The sequence below is a fragment of the Xiphophorus hellerii genome, chromosome 10 (genome assembly GCF_003331165.1).
Source record: "Xiphophorus hellerii strain 12219 chromosome 10, Xiphophorus_hellerii-4.1, whole genome shotgun sequence".
NCBI lineage: Eukaryota > Metazoa > Chordata > Actinopteri > Cyprinodontiformes > Poeciliidae > Xiphophorus > Xiphophorus hellerii.
In genome coordinates, this window is record NC_045681.1 from 5,408,405 (window position 1) to 5,430,663 (window position 22,259).

Below are 22,259 nucleotides of genomic sequence, written 5' to 3' on the forward strand. Positions count from 1 at the left end.
CCTTTCTACCTTGCTTTTCAAACAGGGACTCGTGTTGGTTTAAAGTATAGAGAATGATACGGTGCATGCCCTTCCCCAACTTGTTGCTTTGCACTGTCAATCACAGGGCTAGAAGAAGGCTACTCTTATACTTAGAAAAAACACCAGTAAAGGAGCAAAAATTAAAGAAGTTTTCCATCATTCTTTTTAAATTGTGTATATAAGCTTATTTTAGAGCCAGAATATTTAAATATCTTGAGGTTATGAAACATTAATAAATCAAAAGCATATGAAAATGAATTTTTAAAACACCCATTTGTGTCAAGCCCACTAAAACGGGAAGGTCCGACTATATATGAATGAAACTATTGGGTATGTACTGGTGCTGTCTGTAAATCACTCGCAAAAATCATAGAATGAACTGACAAAAAATGCCAGCTGATTGACAGTAGAAAAAAAATATGAAAATTGTTGCCACTTGGCTTGAAATCACTTTCTAGGGTCAAACAAGAAACTAACTAACTGTCACATCGCTTGGAATCAAATTTTGATAAGTACAGAGCTATAGAGTCATTAAACCAAAACATGAGTTAAAATTGTTGAGAAAAGTGACAAAGAAAAATATAAAATATTTCCGGTAAGTGGCTGGCACATACTAGTAAACATAAGGGAAACAATGCTGGTCAGAAGGGGAGCAAAAATGGCAACATCTGCTTAAATTCTGACAGAATTTGAATGTTCTCAAATACATTTTTTGTCCCAGTTGTCATCTGCCTTTCCCGTAAATTACAGGCAGTTGTAGCTTATCAGGGCGCGCTTTTAAATCCCTCCATAGTGTGCAAGTTTGTAAGGTCACATTACAATTAGGTATGTCTAGCTAGAAAGCTAGACATTTTTCCTAGCTTCTTTCGCCTCACTAAATAAGCTGCCACATAACTTTACCTCATGAACTTAAAATCAAGCTGGAGACTTTGCCATCATTATTTTCGTCTTGAGTGAACATTGTGTTATTCACTGACTCCCAAGTTTGGTGTTCTAAAGTACTGTCATCCCTACTGAACTTCTCTATTTTTGTTAGTGGATATACAGTAAGTGTAAGCTAAAAGCCCTGACACATTCAAAAGGCGAAGTTTTTAAAATGACGATAAAAGCCCTTTAAGGTAACCCTGTTAAAACTATTGCTAGCATGCAACAACAATACTTTGGCTTAAAATCATTTTGGAAATACTATAATACAGTGCAATTTGTGGTATTTTTGCTGAAAACGATCAAACTGTGTCTCATTCCTGTGTCTAGGTACTACATCTTAATTTAAGCAGAGAAAAATGTTGTTCTTTTGACAGAGTAGTGTAAATACTACTCTGTATTTACTTAGTAAAAGGAAATCTCACTCTTGCCTAAATTGGGGAGAAAACTGTCATATTGATTAAACAGTCAGATGAAGATCCTGTAAAATGAAACCTTTTAAGCTTCTTCCATCTTGTGAGATTATGTCTAAGAGGCATCCTTCATTTTAAAGGCTAAATATTTTTGCAGTTCATAAACCTTGTTAAAAGATGACAAAGCAGCACAAAATTTCGAGCTTCCTGCATGCAGAATATGCTGAAAACAGACCCAAGCAGCAGCAGCAGTGAATCAGACAGGGATCAGAATCAATCCACTGATCCTCTTTCCCCCCCATAGGCTCATCCTCCTTTGGAGACTTTAAGATCCTGCACGATATATGACTAAGAAGGAGCGCCATCCCAGCCCCTGCTAAACCCGGAGGGGGAGGGAGAATGCTCAAGTTGGTGCCTGCACGACTCCAGATAATGCTTCACCTTTGTACCAGAGCCATTTTTCATAATGAGAAATGAGTTACTCTTTATTTTTTAAACCTCCTTCCTACATTTGCTTACAGATATTACATTTCATGACTTGTACATACATTTGATGTCATTTTATACATTCAAAGACAGAACTCTAGCGTCGTAATGACAATTCTTAGGATAAGTACAAAGTAGCATACAGTGCATTTTTTTTCACATCTCTCAAAAACATTCAAAGAAAAAGCAGGGAAGACTTTTATCCCTTTTAGACGGAACTGGAGCATTCTTATAAAAGGTTTGCACCAAAGTCAGCGCTGTAAATTCATAGTGGAATCATCAAAGCTCTCGGGCTCGAGTAATTATAACAGCTCTTCACTTCACCTCAGGCAGCAAACAAGGAGTTTCCAAGTAGACGCAAAGCTGTGCTGATGGGATTAAATGCCCCTGATTGATGCCTCTTTGATTAGAGGAGATGATGTTGCGTAACAGGACGCTAAGAGCCACTGCTCACTTTTTACCTCGTGGAACAGGAGGTATGCTGACATTGCACTGTGACCTCAGGCGCATGACCAGGTCGGCTAGTTTACAAAGAAACATATTGATTTACACAAAGTTGGTCAGGGAGGGAAGTGGAAAACTTTGCCCCCAACAGTCACACAATCAATGAACCAATAGTTTGGATCTTTACAAGCGTAGGCCGTTTTCACTTGGATACGATAAAGCTCCTGTATAAGACGGGTATTTAAAGTCCAAAGCTGTGTGGATCTCAAACACTGGCTGGCAATCAAATCCTGTTAAAGCTTCTTAAAGGAGAAGCAGAACTGTTGATCTGTTTGACTAGTGAAGGAGCAGGGGTTGCTCTTGCAGCTTTTTATGCTTCTCTCATAAACAGGTTCATACAATTCAAAAGTTATATCTATGTAGCAAAGTGTATACAGATAATAGCATGAGAATAGATGAGCTTCAGCATGGAATAAGTTTGAAATAAAACAATTAGTTTACAAGTGATCTTAAAGTTCTCAAAGACATACAGTAACATGGAGAAGAATTCACACCTATTGAGTTTCATTACATTTTGTCACATTACAGCCAAAAACTTACTTTCATACCCCTAAATAAAATCCAGTTTGATCAACTGCCTTCAGAAGTCACTTAAGTAGTAAAAATGATCCATACACAAGTTATTTATAGTCCTTCTGTAACTCTGGAGGAGTTATGAGCTGAAGTTTATGTGAGAGATTCCGTTGAAAGGCCAACACCACAACATCCTGAACACCACATCCCCACTGTGATACACGGTGGTGGGAGCAGCATGCTGTGGGGTTTTCTTTAGCAGGGACAGGAAAGCTGGTTGGAGCTGATTGGAAGATGGCTGAAGCTAAATACATGGCAATCCGGAAAGAAAACTGGCTAACGGCTGCAAAATACGAGACTTTTGAAAGGGTTCACCTTCCGGTAGATAGATTAATGTTTGCAGATTTTCTCCGTCCAGTCATACTGACGTTGTGCTGTTTTGCAAATAAGACTGGACAAAGTTTCTAGAAGCCTAAAGGTAGTAGAGACAAACCCCAAAGTATCTGCATTCTGCATACTCTGAATTTTACTCATATTGTAGTTCTTCCTTTTTACAATCAAGCACCGTTTTGTGTTGGTTTCTGTCTTAAAATCCCCATTAAACACATTTGTGTTCTTGGCTATAAAGTGACAAAAAGCTAAAAATGAATCAGGTGTGAATATTTTTGCAAGACAAACGGTACACTTTGCATCATAACACAGCTCTGCATCATTTCAGAACAGCCTCTATCAAAGCTCATCTCAAGTTGAAGACAGTTGATGTACAAAATACCCATAATCTAGAAAAAAAATAAATGTATAGATGAATAGCATATTAAAATGAGTATACGTTCAGACGACTCATTAGTCCCTTTGCAGGAAAGACATTGTCTTTCCTAATTGTTTTGGCGCCATTGCTCCCTGTGCCTATCGCCTTTACAGCATGAACAGAGCCATCAGATGCTCTTTATGTGCTGAAGGGAATAAATTCATATTTCTTTATAAGCGCCTTTAACGGGTCCCCATCACTACATTTGAAAAGTCTTTATCCTCCCAGTTGGCCCTCACTCTCTCTGTGGTTTGGCTGCTAAAACAACAGCAGCCATGTGCATTGTGCAGCTTAAAGTATGATTATACATTGTGCTTATGATTGCCAAAGGGACACTGAATGCTATTGCTTTGGCATAGCTCAACAATGACCTATTTAACTGTCTACATTAAAAGATTTGAATCTCAGCACGGGGAGCAGCTAAATTTATCGCAACATGATTTCAAGCATGCCAAAAAAAAAAAAAAAATCTTACATAAAATTATATAGTGAGTTTGCATGTTTTCGGTCGCTGTTCAAAACAAAGGGAGGAAGAAGTTTCACACATTCCTTCTCGATAAGATCTTCTCTGTGCAGAGTCCCACTGTTACTCCCGGCTCCAATTCTTCCTCCCTGCTTGGAGATCAGTTCATGCAATCCAGATCGGCGCTAACTACTCTGGACTAGCTGGAAACAACTGGACCAAACCGGGGTGCCGCATCCGCAGAGGGACCAGAGAGAACTAGCTTAGTTCAGAGGACAAACTCCAAAAACTGATGGCTTTGAGGATGACTTTAAGACTAGAGATGTGTATATCAGTCCTAGTCAGTCCATTTGAGTCCAGATCCATGAAATGGAGAAGCCTAACAGATGGTGCAGGTCTTCGACTTCCCTCCCTCACCACCACCAGCTAAACGAAAAAAGAAAAAGAAAAAACAGATTAAAAATGTTGTACTTCTTGGTCTCAAATTACTACAATGCAATCCTTGTTTAACTTTTATACCTTTCTTGGCTTCCTCCTCTTCCAGCTTCTTCTTTTCATCTTCAATAGCCTTCATCTTTGCATTGTACACCTCAGCCAGCTCGTTCCAGTGTGCCCTGTTGTTGTTCAGACCGTCGAACATGGGTGTGATCTCTTTGTGGAACCTGGAGAACTCCTGGGCAAACACAAAGAACAACAGATGAGGGTTATTCTTGTCTTGGGCCCTCTTTAGAGAGCATCTTCAAAGGCCGAATGCTTCACGCACGGCAGCGATCAGGTGTAAGTGTTGCGGCGCCGGTCCACGGGGACAGCAGGCCCCACGCTGTGTGAGCGCTCATCAAAATATCAGCATGGGCTGAGAAAGAGCTTGCTATTGTTGTTCTACAAGTTCACAGCCTGCATCTTTTCACGCCATCTCGGATAGATGAAAGCTTAAAAACATCTCTCTGAAGCTAATAATAGGCCGGCATGAGAAATTATTGAACTCACCGGCTACCTTCAGTCATATAGACAATTTTGATTGATAGATGGTTTACAGCGTCTTAAAAAAGTAGCACGAATTATTTCACAGCCGCTGACCTTTTTGTATTTTATCGGGATTGTAAGTAAAAGCATAAGTTTCAAAAGTTTGTAACTAGACACCTGATTTAATACCTGAAATAGTAGCTTTGATACTAGAAATGTTACGTTATGTTTCTCAGGTTTATATTTGTACACATTTTAAATACTATAGTTTTCATTCTATTTTACAGTTATCACCTTATGTCTGGTTGCAATTTGAAAAATGTCAGAAAATATTAAAATGTAAAAAGATATAAAAAGGGTTAGCAGTATGTTTACAAGCCAATATACCTCTGAATGAGAAATTATTGAACTTGATGCCAATTGTTTTTATCATGTAGAAAAGTTTTGTAAGACTTCTTGAGCTACAAATATGATTTTCAAGTACTTACTGTGCTTATTAGAGAATGTTTAAACTCAAAAATCACACACTAACTTTCAAAAACTGCTGACATAAATTGCAAAATAGCTGCAGAGTACATCTTAAAGCCTTATCACTCAGAGTGGATTTAGATTCAAGCAAACACACTCTCTGCCGCAAATCAATTTTCTTTTGAGTCCTAACATCTATCTTTATCGTTTCATCTTTTTACAGTCTTTCTTAAGAGAAGCGGAGAAGCAGTGGAGTATGAGAAACAGCTTACCTTGTACACAAATGAGCACACAAAGTCGATGAAACCACATTGCATCTTGGGTAGCTGTTCTGCACAGTTTCTGTCCATCATGGGCTAAGAGAAGAAGGGAGAAAGAAAGAGAGAGACAAAGAAGTTTTCATGTGAAAAAAAACCCCAAATGAGCACAATAAAAGAAATGGAAAGGGAAGCATGGACGACATCAGAGGGAGGCTGAACTTACAATTGGCTGCTGGTCCAAAACGTTTCTTTCCAAATCGCCCTGTTCCCAGAATTCAGCTGCAACCATCAGAGCCACCTGCAGACACAGCGACACTCAGAAGGAACAAAGCTTGACGGAGCGAAATGAAAACGATATGAAATGAACACATCTGACTCTAAATGCAGCCTTTTCAGGGCCATTTTCAGCCTTCCCCCATCAATTAAATAAGCAGTTTATTCCTGACCTTTCAACTAAAATAGCCTGAAACAAAATAGGCATGATAGAAGAAAAAAAAAGCTAATTATTATTTGCTAGCAAACTTCACTTCAAGGCTCACCTTGCTCTGCACCTCCCAGGGTTTGGTGATGGCTGACAAGTCGCAGCCTGTCATCATCATGGCCCTGGAGGTGAGAAACAGACAGTCAGTCAAAGCAAGGCGACATCCTGGCTGTGATGAATATGATGTTTTAGCGGCCCGCTGTGTCAGAAGGTTTTTCACGGTTGGAACAGGCAGAAACTTTTTTTGTCTGTTTGCTGCCATAAAAAAAAGTTGCGTACATGATAATTTCCTTCCTGATGGGGTTGTTAGAAATGTGGGCGATGGCCTCTTTTTCATCTGCCATTGGTTCTGTGGCATTCACAATGTTTTGGAACATGGTTCTCTTCCTGCATGCAGTCAAATAGATGAGATAAAAAAAAAACATTATTATTATGAATATACAGTATGAGGCATCCTTCCCTATACAATGTTGAAGGGTGATTATGTATCTTAATTCTAGCAAAAACATAAATAGAAAAACAACTGATAATAAAATGCATATGGAAACAATAAAAGAAGATGAAAGAGAGAAAGGGAGAAATAAAGAAAGAAATTGCCATAAACACCATAACATTGCATTAATAAAAACAACTCTGATATTAAAAAAATTGCAATTTCAGTCTTGGAAGTAGTGTACTTTTGTAAATAAAAGTGTGTAGAACCTACTTGAAGTAAAGGGCCAGATCAGTGGCAATAATGCAAACATCGAACAAGTGCTGCACAGTCTCAAACTGACGCTTCTGCAGATTGCAGAAGATGTTCAAAGTCTGCAATGGATGAAAGACAAAATACGGTAATCAGTACGACACCAAGAACAATATTAGTATTTTTAATTTTAATCCATCTATTCACCTCCTCTCCCATGAGTGTCTTGCTGTATTCCAAATGGTGTCTCTCCATAATGGAGGAGCCGTGAAGTTTGGCCAGAGGAGATGCACTCCTAAGGATTAGAAGAAAAAAAACAGCTATCATGAGAAAACTGTTCAACTTTGGTCATAATAACAAAAGATTTTTTTTAACTTGCTTTGTCTGGTAGAGGTTATTTGTTCCTCTGTGGTCGATATCGTGGCAGAAAGCTGCAGCCACCATGGCAAAGGCATCTAGATCTGAGTAGTACTTCCTCAGTCTCCCTGTCTGCAAATCAAGAATATGTATGTGTGTGGATCAGAAATAGAGCTTCAGGGATGTAAAGAGATTTATAGCAAAATACAAATGGCATCACCTGCAGTAGACAGAACATGGTGTGGCCTACATTGAAGCCATGCCTCCAGTTGTGGTATGTAATGGCACGGTAACCCTTTCTCACAGTATACATCCACCTAGTCAGAGTCTGAGAAAACAAAAGAGGTTTATTACTGCATGTTGAGTCAAGACCTATTGAGCACCATCCAAGGTTCAAATTTACTTTAGAGTAAAACAAAGAAAGTAAAAATTCTCCTAGAAGGTAGATCTTCTCCTGCTTTAGTTTCTTTCTTTTTTCTTTGTTTTTTAAAGGTTTACAGTAAAGTAGGCATGGGCCAAACTTTTAAAGCTATGGCTTATGTTTTTCATCATACTGTTCTATAGCTCAAAGTAGAGTAGCATCATGAAATCAGTTTTTGGACGATATCAAACAATTTATATTAATATGAAAACATAATATGGTGACAACCACCCTCTTCAGATTAGGAGTTATTACTGAGGGAAGAAACCTCAAATTTGCCAAATATCATTATCAGTGGGGTGTTTAAAAGGAAAATCAGAGACACTGAAATCTAAGAATCTATTTAGGGAATAAACTACTTTCTGCAGCATTTCGTGACATTTCTGTGGTTCATTCCGGCTGCCAAAGAGCAAGAGAGAGCAAGCAGATGATGGGAAGGCTGTGTGGAGTACAGCAAAGTAGCTTTGTTTAATCCTTTTGAGATTTCTACCTCTGTCTGGTATAGATTATCCTGGATTCTGAAATGTTGGCAGCCTTTTAGAAATCTTAGAGTTGAGGTAAGGATTTACGTTCTTGAGGAAACACAAACAGAGGCTGCTGTTTTAGTGCTGACCCTGCAACCCACACTAAAGTTTAATAAAATGGGCTGAAAACAGATAAATAAGTAAACTTAGCAATCATTCTGTCACATATCTTATTTGTGTTTTTACGTCTTCTGTTTAAAGCTTATTTTTAGCATTCATTTGATAGTAATCTGACACGAAGGTGGCAGAGAGAAAGAAAGTCATGCAGCAAAGGAACTGAGGGCAGGAGTCTGGGTGGGAGTTAAGGAAGTGAAACCCATCACTCTCATTAAAGTAACACTTTAAAATTATAGCTGCTGAGGTATTAGCAACATCTCTCTTAAACATTTAAGTGAAGGGTGGTTACCACAGCAGATAACCCAACTAACAAGCCAGCTCATATACTTGATAAACCACCAATGAACTTAGTTATGTACATCTCTACTGTAACAATTGCCTTGTTGTTTTGTTTTGGCTTGGGATTTTTTTCTAAAAGATTTTGAGAAGCCTAAACCAGCCCATCCCTACTATAGTTGTTTAATATAATAAAGTAAGTATACAAGGAAACATCAACAATGATTTATCTTGTAGAGATCTCAACAAATAAAGACATAGTCAAAATTCAGACGTGTTGGGAATAGTAACGAGACCTTTTCACACAGCTATAGTTCAGAATTTCCCTTCAGAAACTGCATTTCAGAATCAAACATCCCTTTTCTGAAAAGCATCTCTAAGCACCTTGTTAGAGCTGCTTCGTCGTGAAAAAAAAAAAGAAAAAAAAAGTGTCAGACTGGGTGACTCACTTCTGGGGGAACTTTAAACTTTTCGACCACCCCAAGCTCAAAGAATATGCGGATGCCAGCTTTAATGAGGCCGTGCTCTGTGACGGGGAAGTCGCTGAAGCCGAAGTTGTACAGATTTTCTCCGTCCACGTTGTCGGCAGGTGGGCAGTTTGCTCTCTGAACAGAAACACACAACGCAGCTCACACAACGAATACTTCATTAGAGAAAGTCGGATTTGATTTTGATGGAAATACAAAAGACTTCTTTGATATTAATTAAAGAAGTAATATTTCATACACTGTATAAAGCACACAGTTATTTTTTTCATTTCTCTTCTTTTTATTTTTCTTACTTCTTTTATTGCTGATGATTTAATGCGTTAAATCATCAATGCAATAATTTCTTGGCTTAAAAAGCCGAGAGATTAACAAATTGTTTAAAGGCATTGGAATCTCAGTGAATTTAACCTTCTGACACTAAAGAAAATAATAATAATAATAACAATAAAAATCTCATTATTATAAGATTTAACAAATAGAAAGCAGCAAATATTTAATCTGATTAAAGTCAGACAATGAGAAAAAAAAGGTAATTTGTCTATAAACGTCTGGTTTCCACTGTAATATCTTGTGATAAAATGACACATACCAGTAATTTGTACATCTCCTTCTGGTCACAGTCTTCAGGTTCAGCATCAAACTTCTCCTTGGTGTTCTGATTATAAAAAACATTTCACATGACATTTATGTTCTTTTTATCAACATGCCGTGTCGATTAAGAGACCTTTAAAGCACGGTTCTCTCCTTATTCACTTGATGAAAATGCTCAAAGCCATGTATAAGCCCTTGTGTCATTTTTTTTTTATGTTAGTTGCTAGGCGGACGTATAATAATCCTGACCTTTTTATAGTCCTTTAAAGCTTCTGATGCGAAATTGTTTTTTCAAAAAGCTAGTCTTGGAGCTTTCCTATAAATTACTGCGGCAATTGCTTCTCGAGTAAATGCGAGGACAGACAGAAACGGTTGCTTATGGAGGTAAATGTCAAAGAAAACCACGTTGATACAGACCAGAATGGACTGCATCTCGTCCGAGGTGCATTTGGTTTGGTACATGAGCATCTCCTGGGCAATGTCTTTCCTCCATTCCATACGGTTCAGCCTGTCGTAGGTGTCACAGTTCAACACCGACCACCCCAGGAACTGTGTCAGGGCCTAGTTCAAACAAAGAGAAAAGGATAAGGACCCCATCCAAACAAGAGAAAACTGAAGGTGAACACTAACAGAATCCTCACCTCGGTGATCTGCTCGTCATACTCGTCAAACGGTTTGCCATCCTTTCTGTTGAAGAAGGTGGCGACGCCCACAATTTCTTCCTTCTTGTTGACGATGGGCAGCGACAGGACGTTCTTGATGATGAAACCCGACTCATCCACTGCCTCTCTCTGTAAAGTGCAGAGATTACAGTAAAACCAAGACTTTTGTCCTCTTTACCAGAAATCTGTGAGAGACTTCTGCGAAATAGACAAAAGAGCTAAACATCTGTTGTTCAGTTTGGCCTTGCGTACCTGGAAAGTGAAGTAGTCATCTGCAGCAACATTCATCATGTTGCAAATCTGTGGGCAACAAGATGAAAACACTTATTATAGCTGGTTCTTGTATGTATGTATGTACAGTATGTAGTGAAAAAGTTAGTGTCTAAGTTTGTCATCAAACACATCGAATTGCCTTCCTGATGAAATGTGCTATACAAATGCATTTACTTGACTTGAAATAGCTTTTATGCAATCATTTGAAAATTCAAAGACCTACATAGATATTCAGTTCTTTCAAAAGAAATCTTCAGCTATCCTTTTTTTTTCTTAATCAGAAAAAGATATCAACAGAAATGTGATTCCAAACTGACGAAAAAGTCAAGGCATCCTATTATTTAATATTACTAATCGTAACTTGTGAACATGTTCCTGTCTCTGAAATCAGTGTTTCAATATTTCTTCCACTCCTCAATTTCAGCTGTGGGATGTTTGAGTAATCAGCCCATTTCAAACACAATACAAATTTTCAAAGGATGTCTTACTTTGTCACACTTTTTCACACAAATTTATATGTTTGCTTATTAGGAATGATCACACTATTGGAAGGGAAATTATTGCTATACAATTATGAATATATTTCAAAAACTAAGAAAACAAAAACAATGCCAAAACAATATTTTTAATAGTTTTTTTTACAGCTAAATGTAGACAGCTGGGACCACAATTTTTTTGATTCTCTTTAACAGAAAATGAACAATCAGGTTTTTTTTGTTTGCTTTGATTAAACGGACTTACAAAGCCGTTTTCTGCCACATAAGTTGGCAGTCCGCTGACCAGAGCCCAGTGATCTGCAGGTGGACCTCTGGGGAAAAAAGAAACCAGTTAAACCACCAAACTTTCATATTTCAAGCTTAGAAACTGGAAGAGTGACAAACAAGGCGAAACAAGGATCCACGACAATTTAGCAAAAACAGATAACAGAGAAGAGGAGAAGGAATTATGTCACGTTAGAAAATAAGATATTCAAAGCATTCTGGGAATTTTTTTATTATGGGTGCGAATAGTTGTGGAAAGGGATATGGGTATATATAGATATATCTATAGATATATCTATAGATATATAGATATATCTATAGATAGATATATCTATATAGATAGATAGATAGATAGATAGATAGATAGATAGATAGATAGATAGATAGATAGATAGATAGATAGATAGATAGATAGATAGATAGATAGATAGATAGATAGATAGATAGATAGATAGATAGATAGATAGATAGATAGATAGATAGATAGATAGATAGATAGATAGATAGATAGATAGATAGATAGATAGATAGATAGATATTGGATTGGATGTGGCTGCTCACGGTATGACTTTAATTTCTTCTTTGGCTTCAAGGAGGTAGTCAATGATCTTATAAAAGTTGATTTCCTGCAAGAAAGGAGAAAAAACTTTTAGAAATTAGCCATCATTTTTAAGCAAAACAATTACCGTACATGGTTTAACTGTTTTATAAGAAAAATAGGAGTTTATGCAGGGAAAAGGGAATTTGTCACCCTGCCATCCGGTGTTTTTGGTCCTTTATAGGGTTCCACATCTCCTAGTTTCACAGGCCACTCGTCATAAAATTCCTGCAGAAGGAAACACAGAAAAAGACTGTAGGTGATCCAGCAAATCAATCAAATAAATTATAAATAAGCGGTGTTCTCTATACCAACCTTTTCTTTAGTCATGTCCAACAGCCCCACTGAGTAACGCTCAGATTGCAGGTAGGTCCTCACGGTGTAGAGAGCTTTGTGGAATTGCCTCTCAATGTCTGTCAACTCTTCAAAAACTTTGCTGGCAGACCAGAGCAGCACCTGGAGCCAAACATATTCCCCAAAATATGCTGTTCATGTGATTTTTAACACCATAGAAGCTGCATTCTGGACAGAACTTGCGATCTAGTAAACTTATTCAAGTTTCCATGAAGTACTGTATGTTGCAGGAGTTGTTTACCTGACTCCTCCTGGACTCTACATTGAACATGTAGGCTGTGTGATACTGCAGAGAAATGACTTGAGCAAAAGTCATGTACTTATGGAAAAGCTGTGGACCAAAACAGATGACAGATATTTAAACACAGATAAAGATTTAGGACACTTGGAATAATAATAATAAAAGATACCTCAGCCAAGCAAATACTGATCTGTATGGATAGTTCAAACACTTTGTAGTTCTTGGCAGGGTGATAAAACCTGATACTTATGAATAATACAAGGTCAAGTGGTGCAGCATGTTTTTCTAAAATGCTACCAATCTATATTTTAAACAAATCAACGTATTCGAAATGAAATAACTTATCAATAATTCAACTGAGAATTCACCAGAACTGTTCAAGCAAACAACATTGTTCCCATCTGAGCCATTTATTCTGGCTGAGATGGGTTTTATTTTGTGGCTTTAGACATAAAGGTGAAATATTCTAATCCAGCCTGCAGAAAAAAAGCTTTTTTTTCTCCGACTGAATGCTTAAAAGCATGCACACCAAACCTGTCTGGTCTGATCGGCTCCTTCCAGCATAATGAGAGGGCTTTTTGTGCCTCATAATCACACAAGTAATTTTTATCCACTTTAACATTTTACTGAACTGAATACAGTTTTTAACTATCAGCCAGACAACAATAATGAGAATGAAATGCATGTTACAGAAAGAGAAGGATGTATTATACCATTTAAAATTCATGAGCATCTAGAATTCAAAGCACTCAGGGTCAGAAGGATCTGTAGCAACATTTCACCTTTCTCAGCCAGGATAAGCATGGATGTAATGGTCTTACCTTCTCATCCTCTGGCGTGAATGCATCAGCTCCTATTTTGTTAAGCACCATGATGACTCCAAGGCAGTCTTTGTCAGCAACCATGGGGTAGGACATTATGCATTTGGTCTTGTATCCAGTTTGTTTATCCACAAAGTCGCAGAACTTTGTATTCTGGATTGAGGGGGCAGAGGGTAAGAGAAAAGCTTGAATTATATTCAGACACATCAAAAATTAAAAAGCTATTTCCAAGCAGCACCAACAGTCACACTTTCAGTTTTTTGGGGGGGGTTTTTTGTGCAGTTCAAAACCTACGAAATTTACGATAATAAAGATAAATGGAAGAATAATACTATCTGTAACTGAAACATAGAATGAAGAAATCTGGTGAATAAAATTTTTTTAACCACAGAAATCTGACAATTAATTTGCTGCTTTTAGCAATAAAAATCTTGTAGAAAAATATCATGGCATTAATTATGATGCTTTAAAATGTATGACAAAATTGATTTATAAGATGAAAATTACCTACTAAGCTCATTTATGTATATTTTTTCCAAACTGCAAAATTCTAACCTTTGGCTTGTGGCCTGTCAAATCCTATATACGCTATTAAAATAATAAAATAAACACAATTTATTAAAGATTAAAGTAATTTGTATTTATAAGTCCAGATTAAGAATTTCAGACTAACAAATAAGTTCTTGTCCTAAACAGGGCAATAGAAATGATTTGACTAAATAAATAAATAAATGGATAAATCACAAAATAAATAAGTCAATTAACATAGAAAATAAAAATAGTAGATAAAGTAATCATAAAATAAAACTAACAGAAAGAATAATAAAGGAAAAATTTAGCAACAATTTAAACAATACAAAGTTTATTTGCAGCCCAAGGATTTTGCTGGATTGCTTGATTTTTCATGCTTAAGTGGTAGTTCAACATTTAAAATTACATTTATTATGAAACAGAATACTTGTAAATTTTGGTCAATGTATTGTTTTCAAAGTATGTTTGTAAGCCCAACCGCATAAATTGTCCCCTTTTTCTAGTTATTATTATTTATTAAATTTTTTAGCTTTTGTTGAAATGCTGCACTGTAAATACAAGTACCAGACCAAATGGGAAATTAGAGAAATAACCTAGATTTTATGATTTATTTTCTGCTACTTGCTTAATAATTAACATGAAATATATATTTTAAGGCTTAAATGAGGCACATTCTGTATTTAGGTCCGTTATTAAATTTTGGCTAACTATTATGCCCCAAAATCTTTGGACTGGGAATTCAAAATTCAGGATATTTAAAAGCAGGTGCTGTGTGGTCGGTCGGTGACGGGCCCAACTGGTGGTGGGGGCCCAGATCAGGTTTGATTTAGTTTGATTTAGGCCATGTACAATCTTGGACCAGATCTGGACTTGGCTTCAGTTTACTGCATAATTCTTTAACTGACTTTCAGAGCGAGATCCCAGGAATCTTCTTATGTAAGCGAGGCTAAAATTATCTATAGACAGGCTGGAAAAAACATACGGAGAATGTAAACAAATGTGACTCAGGCTTAGCTACTGAGAGTACATGCAGTTTTCGGAAAGATTAAAAGATAATAGCAATTACTTTTTTCTCAAATCAACACTTGTAAATGTGTGGGAGTCTGTTTAAGTACTCCCACACATATAGTATCTGTATCTGGTGATTTCCTATGCAAGTACAAATCGTTCTTCTTATTATGGGATAGATTAGGTCATCACCTGAACAACCAGCTCCTTTTTTAACAGAGGTGCTGACCCCTTACTCCTGAAGAAACATTTCTGGCTTCATAAAAGTTCAAAATGCATGTCTCTGTTGGGTTTATGATAAATACATGACTGCAAAAGCATAATGCATTAGTTATATAATTATTATGCAATCATTATAAATGTGGTTTTATGAAAACAGGGTTTAAGAAAAGAAAGGCTGAAAATAATTTCTGTATAAAACATTTTTTTAAAGTTTGTTTTATTATTATTATTCTTTTGTCATTTTTTTATTGTGCAAAAGTTGCACTATAATTTTTGAGGTCTCTCAGAAATTCGATATCTTCTTTGGTATTATTTACAATTTTTTTATGCCATGAAACAGTTACATTATTGTAACTGTGAAGATTTTGTCTAAATCCTCATGCATTTTGAGAACTTTCCAAAGTCACTGATTGATTTATGAAACGTTGACCTTGCATGAACAATAAGCATTAAAAAAAAATTTTAAAAAAAGATTCTTAGTCTCCTCGCACCGTCTCACCTTGGTAATGTCTGGAACGTTTTGGGGCTTCTTGGAAGTGGCTGTGTAGCCCACTATTCCCATGTCAGTGGGGATCACGATCTCACTCTGCGGGTTCACCAGGTTGGCCTCGTATTTGGAGGTCGGGGTCACGTCGAAGAGGCAGGTTGCGAGCTCGGGGATTCCGTTCCTGGAGCGGCAGATGTAGTAGCTGACCCTGTCGGCCTGCAAGATGAGAGCGGTTCTCTGCAGCACCTTGTGGAGGTTCTTCTCGATGGTCGTCTGCTTCTGGAGCTCCTGGAGCAGCTCGAAGATGATGGCGGCCTCCTGCACCGAGTTAACATCCTTAAACGAGGCTGTGTCCTTGATGTCGAGGGGCTCGGAGAAAGCGGCGCTCAGGGACTCGGCACGCAACTTCTTATCGAAGTACTCTTTGGCGAACTGCGGGTTGTTCTCCAAGTATTTCTCCACGCTGTCCTTATCTGCCATTTTGTTTTTGGTACTTTTACTTGTGTCCTCTTCGTGTGATTCCTCTTTTTTACCAAAGCATCACTTGAAAAGAAACGGTGGAAGCTGAGACGCAAGCCGCGTTCTTGCTGTTTGAATGGGTCTAACAGCGTCCCTTTGAACGGACGTGCATCCTCCTCCGTGGACGCGTCCCGTATCCACCGGCAGACAGTACAGGGGAGAGTGCAGCTTAGAGGCTGAAAGGATCAAATTGGCCACTAATTAACGTGACGTCAGGACATTAAAACCCCGGCTTTAAGCATCCTTAACCTGCAAATCCCAACGCTGATCATTTCACATGGGCCAATCCTACCAAGCCCATGAGGGAGAGTGAGATGTTGGCAGGTAAGATGCCTGGCTGAACACCTGAGCTATAACCGGACAGATTGTTATCAACACCCCTCTGACATGTTGAGAAAAGATAGACGGAGTGAACAGAGAAAACATGCTGCAGACATGGGTTTAGGTTAGAATTCAAGTCCATGTTAAGGGTAGAATGTTATTAGACTGATATTGTCCAACAAATAGCTTTCTCCTCGAGGAAGCTTAAGCATCCAGTTATAGCAGAGGGGATTACAGGCCAGGAAGTCCCCACACCTTTTTACCTTTTACTATGGAGGAGACACCAATCCATAAAACCTTTTCATGGTTTGCCATGTTGCAACTACACATTATGATTGATTTTATGGGGATTTAATGAAAGACCAAACAGAAAGCAGTGCTTAAATATGAAATGGGAGGGAAGCAAAAAAGGATGATGCTATTTTTTTTTCTTCTCGCAAATAATGGGGGAAAAAACTGTTAATTCTTCAGAGGCTTCTTAAAGAACGTTAGAAAAACAAATAGGCCAAGGAACACAAAAATCAAGTTTGGTTACAAAGCTAAATTCTAGGCTTTGAAAAACTCATGAAGCACTGTTCAAACCTTCACCTGAAAATGCAAAAAGTTTAACACCACTGCGAATACATCAATAACTGACCAGTCAATGAACCTGACAGGCTGGGCAAATAGAGCATTAAACACAAAAATCCAATGTTCATTTTTTTTAAAGGAAAACTATTAGTTGTATACTCCAACAATCTATACTTAACGGAAAAGTGACAAGAAGAGCAACAGTAAAAATAGTTTTGACCAAAGAATATATGCTATAATGTCCCAGTCAAAGTCCAGACATAAATTGATTTGAGAGTCTCTGGCAAAACGTAAATATTGATGTATCAAATCTGAGCTTGACCTATTCAGAAAGCACTCACTTAGAGGATTCAAACAGATGTAAAATAAAAATCAAAAGTCATGTGTGGGTCTTTTACATAAAACCTAGCCAAAAATCATTCATCTAAAATGATAATGTGATGAAATGTAAAAATCATCGACAACATCGGAACAACTAGAAAGTGTGCAAAATGTCGTTTTTGCCCAAGAAAACCTCTGTGGCCACAAAATAAACTGTTGATTTAATGTTTTTCAGTGAAGAACACACATACCAACTTCAGCCATGCATGTTTTCTCCATGTGTCTCCACCAACTGCTTAGAAGAGGAACTGGAGAGAATACAGGGTGTTTTATGAAATGGAATAAATCACAAATGCCCCTGCTTGGATAAAATGCTCGAGGAACTATTTCCTATTGTATGAATACATCCAGAAATTAATAAAATGTAGTTCAATAAATACAACTGTTTTAGTCTCCATATTGTTCAATATTTATTTATTTATTTTAATAATTTTAAAATCACTTTGTCCTGTGTTAAAGATATAATTTTGAAGCTAAAAAGATAATCAGTATCCCTTAAAATATAAAATGAAATCTCACAACATAACATGTCAAATAGTATTAGCATGCAGCCTTACTTATTAAGTTATAACCATTCAATTTCCTGACTTAATAGGAGTCAGAGCAGACTGTTTAAACAACCTGAGCAATCAAGAGCCAGGAGCTTTGCCAGCCTCACATAACCCCTCCTGGAAGCCAATCCTCCATTAGCTCCTGTTAATGTTCTGTCCTTGTTTTGCTACAGTGGAGCAAGTGTCTAAATAGGGTCCTGTCAGCAGCACCAATCGCATGCACGGCCACAACGGGAGGCCAGATAATGCTCTCAATGTGAAAGTAGTCTACTCTAGTGCTAATGAAATCATCATGGAGGTATCAGTCCTGGGATTGCAAACCAGCCAATTTGCAGAGATGTGGGAGTCTGAGAGCGAGGCCGTAAACGAAGATGGCTGATCACTATTAACTGAGCTCACTGTTGGGTTGGCTGCTGGAATCGTCCGAGAAAAGAAGTTCTTTAATCAATGTTGCTGTGAGGATTAAAACAATCTTATCAAGGGAGAAATGTGAAAGGTGTTGCTGTGTGGGCATTGTGGAAACAAGTTAAGGTAGTCTCACAATGAGGAAAACCGGTTGGTGCTTAAGTGTGGGGAAAAACAGAGAAACAGCCCTGTGATACTATCACTTAATATATATATATACTGTATATAGCTATTTGATATAGCAAGTTTTAGAAATGATGTCTGCTTTTTTCATCTTACTTAAAGCCAAAGACCGATTTTGTGCAGTATTAAGATCAATTTAGTAATCTGATCATTTATCTATAATTAAATGATCAAATATCTTCATGCAGCTTCACTTTTTAAGCTAAAATCTAAAATTGAATTGCACTACTGCTGTATTGCAATCATCAGTTTGTACTGTTGACCATAGTGGGGTTTTTTTTTCCAAATCTCTTTTTAAACAAATATATAACTCAACTTTTATGTGATACATTTAAATGTTGAGGTTTTTATGATATTAAAGTAATCTTTGACTGTTTTTGACTGTTTAACATTTGGCGAAAAACATTTTGATGATCCCCATGACTTTGGGGAAATTAATCTTTGGACTCAGGAGAAAAAAGTGGAACTTTATGAAAGGTGTATGCTTTCCTCCTTCAGGACCTGGATAACTTCCCACAGCAGATGGAATCATGAATTCTGCTCTCCGGCAGAAAATCCTGAAGGAGGATGTCGAAATGTCATTTTGAGACCTTTGACTTTAGCGCATTTAGTTATGCAGCAAGCAAATGATTCAAAACACATTCATAATCTATAAACCTCACTAGTGTTACTTAATTAAAATAATTCTGCAAAAAAAAAAAAAAACCATGGAGAGAAAACCTTCACAGCAAAATAAAGACTTATCTTTAGTCCTTGCAAACACTGGATGGCATGTGTTGTTTATAAGGGAGGTACAATCTGTTATTAGGCTTAAGGGAAATTACTTTCTTCACATAGGGCCCAATCTGTTTGACTGTCATATAAAAAATAAAGCAAATACTAGAGTAATCGATTTATGGGGCAAATATTTTTTTCCACAGTACAGTTTATTGTAGTTTTTACTGTAATCTTTAAATCTATCTGTTACAGATAGACTTTTAAGTTTTAGATGGTTTCGGACTATTCTAGTCATCTAAAAAGATGGCTACTAAAAGTCTAGTTTATTTATTTATCTATTAGTTTTTTTCCATGTATTTGTTTTTCTTTATTCCTGGCTTTAACAATGTTTTTCTTTTTTTTTTACTGAGCCTGTATCTTTGGCCTAGTTTCAAGTATTTGTTTGTATCTCTCATCTCTCCCCCTCAATAGCTGAAGCAGATGGTCACCCTTCCTGGTTCTTTTTTTATTTTTCCAAAATACTGCCCTATGACCTCTCAGAGTAACTCTGTGTTTTTCTGAACAAGTGTATCTTTTGTGGAACTGTTTTTTTCCTTTGTAAATAAAGTCATACTGAACGTGAATGAACTGTATTAAACTGGATTAAGTTGAGTTGCATAAAATTTGACTTGATCTGATGTTGACTGAGTTCTATATGGTTTGAAAAAGACACAGAGTTGTATTTTCTTTTAAAAAACACATTATATGGATGAAACTGAACTGAATAGAAGAAATCAATTTTGAAGTTATACTTTAATTACGTTTCTTCTTCTTTTCCTTTCGGCTTTTTCCCTTTAGGGATCGCCACAGTGAGTCATCCGTCTCCATGTAACTCTGTCTTCCGCATCTTCTTTTCTCACACCAACTACCTTCATGTCCTCTTTCACTCCATCCATAAATCTCCTCTTTGGTCTACTTCAAGGTCTCTTTCCTGGCAGGTCCATCCTCAGCATCCTTCTACTGATGTATTCAGTGTCTCTCCTCTGTACATGTCCAAACCATCTCAGTCTGGCTTCTCGGACTTTATCTCCTACACATCTGACATGAGCTGTTCCTCTGATGTATTCATTTTTGATTTTATCTATCCTTGTCACTCCCAAAGAGAACCTAGCTATACGTTTTGAAATCATTTTAGCGATCAAATTTAGGTAATGGTGCTCTGTTAGGTTACTTCCTTGTCAACACAAATATATGGCTTATATCTTGACAGGTCAGTGCATTAAGACATAAAAGCAGGGTTAAGAGGACTTGCTGATATTCAAACCCAGCATCAGAACGGAACAGGAAATATGGAGACTTTAAACATAGCTATTTCAGAAGCTATGGAGCTTCTAAGATTTTCATGCACAACCATCTCCCAGGTTTACAAAAGCTGGTTTGAAAGCAACATTTCTGTGGGCAGAAATTGCCTTTCTAATGTCACACATCAGAAAATAATGTGCACACTGGTTCAAGATGGTGGAAAGGGAACACTCAGTCCAATAGTGCAGGTCCAAAGAATGCTATCTCTGAATGCACAAGTTGTTGAACCTTGAAGCAGATGGGCTACAGTCATCCCTGTTAGCTAAGAAAAGAAAACCAAGGTTAGAATTCATACTCTCACCAAAATTAGCCAACTGATGGGATAAACTTTGCCTGATCAGATTAGTATTTATTTCAGCTGAAACATTTAGAAGGTATGTTGAGAATTTTGCTCTGTTCTGGCTTGAATCAACAACATAGGCTGCTGGCAGGGATATTCTTTCCCCCTTAGTACCAACTAGGTATTTAAATGCCACAGCATCCTCAATGGCTACTTCCAGTAGGATAATGGAAAATGTTTATCAAAGCTAGTACCCAACCCATTGCCATTTGAGCATGCTAAATTTTTACATGACCAGTACAATAATCTCATTTGGAGAAATGGCTAACATGCTAAAATAGACTTTAGTTATGCAGCACAAGGGCCGTTTACCAACTGCTAAGTTTTCACTTTAGCAGATAACTGCTCTTGCTCTTGCCAAAGCTTTAAAGTTCAGCTGGAAATGGTTCAATAAGCCATGAGGTGTTTTATTGAATCCAAAACTTTATAGGGGTCTTGAGTTACTCATATCTTACACCCCATTAAAAACAAGAACTTGTCTCTTGTTGCCAAAAAAACTCCTCAAAATGTGAAATGTAAACACATAAGCTTGGCAGGGGAAATGCATCTCAGTCCTTTGCCAATTTTCAGGATTGTGAAATGCTGCGCCTGCCCCTGGTCAGATTCCAGCTGCTAATATTTATGTGTAGGAGAGCTAGTGCTGTTTTCCCTTCTTTTGTCCTGGCCTGAGCTTTGGTTATGTAAGCTACAGATGTTTGGCTCCACTGTGCCTCTTTTAGGCCTCAGAGGTGTGGTTATGTGAACGCTGCAAAATAACAGCCTCAGTTTATAACAGGTCTGCCAACGAGGACGTGCTGAAAAACCAATGTGGATCGGAGAGAGGAGACTTTATTCCCCTTGCGTTGCTTGTATTGTGCTTTGAAAAAGTATTCACACCCCTCGTCTGTTTTTCTTTTCCAGATTTTATCATATAGAATACTGTGATAGACCCACACAACATACAGTAACTTGGGAAGTGGAATAAAAGCATGATTTAAATTTTTTTTTTTGAACAAGTAAAGCTTGGAAGCCACATTTGACCCTCTGATTCGATAGTTTGTAAAATCACCTCTTTCTACAATTTAATCTATGGGTTTCTTGCTTTGTTCATTTCATGGTTCGTTATACCTGTGCTTTTTTCCCCTTTAATTTAACAATCTTGTGACTCCTTTATGCAGGGCAAATTTGTGTATTGAAAGACTGATTGTTGTGTTGTCAACAAGTTCCCAAT

The 22,259-nt window shown here is 37.4% G+C and overlaps 1 protein-coding gene across 1 annotated transcript; it reads right to left on the minus strand.

Moving 5' to 3' along the window:
- Positions 1-3,673: 3,673 nt before the first annotated feature.
- Positions 3,674-16,234, minus strand: pde6c (phosphodiesterase 6C, cGMP-specific, cone, alpha prime). Its single transcript, XM_032574626.1, has 22 exons — positions 15,734-16,234; positions 13,474-13,626; positions 12,653-12,742; positions 12,373-12,513; positions 12,211-12,285; positions 12,021-12,085; positions 11,440-11,506; positions 10,678-10,725; positions 10,405-10,554; positions 10,181-10,324; positions 9,762-9,827; positions 9,134-9,289; positions 7,567-7,674; positions 7,369-7,478; positions 7,197-7,284; positions 7,011-7,111; positions 6,584-6,691; positions 6,363-6,426; positions 6,047-6,121; positions 5,836-5,919; positions 4,652-4,805; positions 3,674-4,558 (listed from the first exon to the last, which is right to left on the minus strand). The coding sequence occupies exons 1-22, from the start codon at positions 16,199-16,201 to the stop codon at positions 4,512-4,514; spliced, it is 2,562 nt and encodes an 853-aa protein (XP_032430517.1). The 5' UTR covers positions 16,202-16,234; the 3' UTR covers positions 3,674-4,511.
- Between the last annotated feature and the right edge of the window lie 6,025 nt (positions 16,235-22,259).

Coding starts and splice junctions, on each gene's coding strand:
- pde6c (XM_032574626.1), bottom strand. CDS start 16,201: ATGGCAGATAAGGACAGCGTGGAGAAATACTTGGAGAACAACCCGCAG. Junction 7,112..7,196: donor AGACACTCATGGGAGAGGAG/GTGAATAGATGG, acceptor CATCCATTGCAG/ACTTTGAACATCTTCTGCAA. Junction 6,427..6,583: donor ATCAGGAAGGAAATTATCAT/GTACGCAACTTT, acceptor TCTCACCTCCAG/GGCCATGATGATGACAGGCT.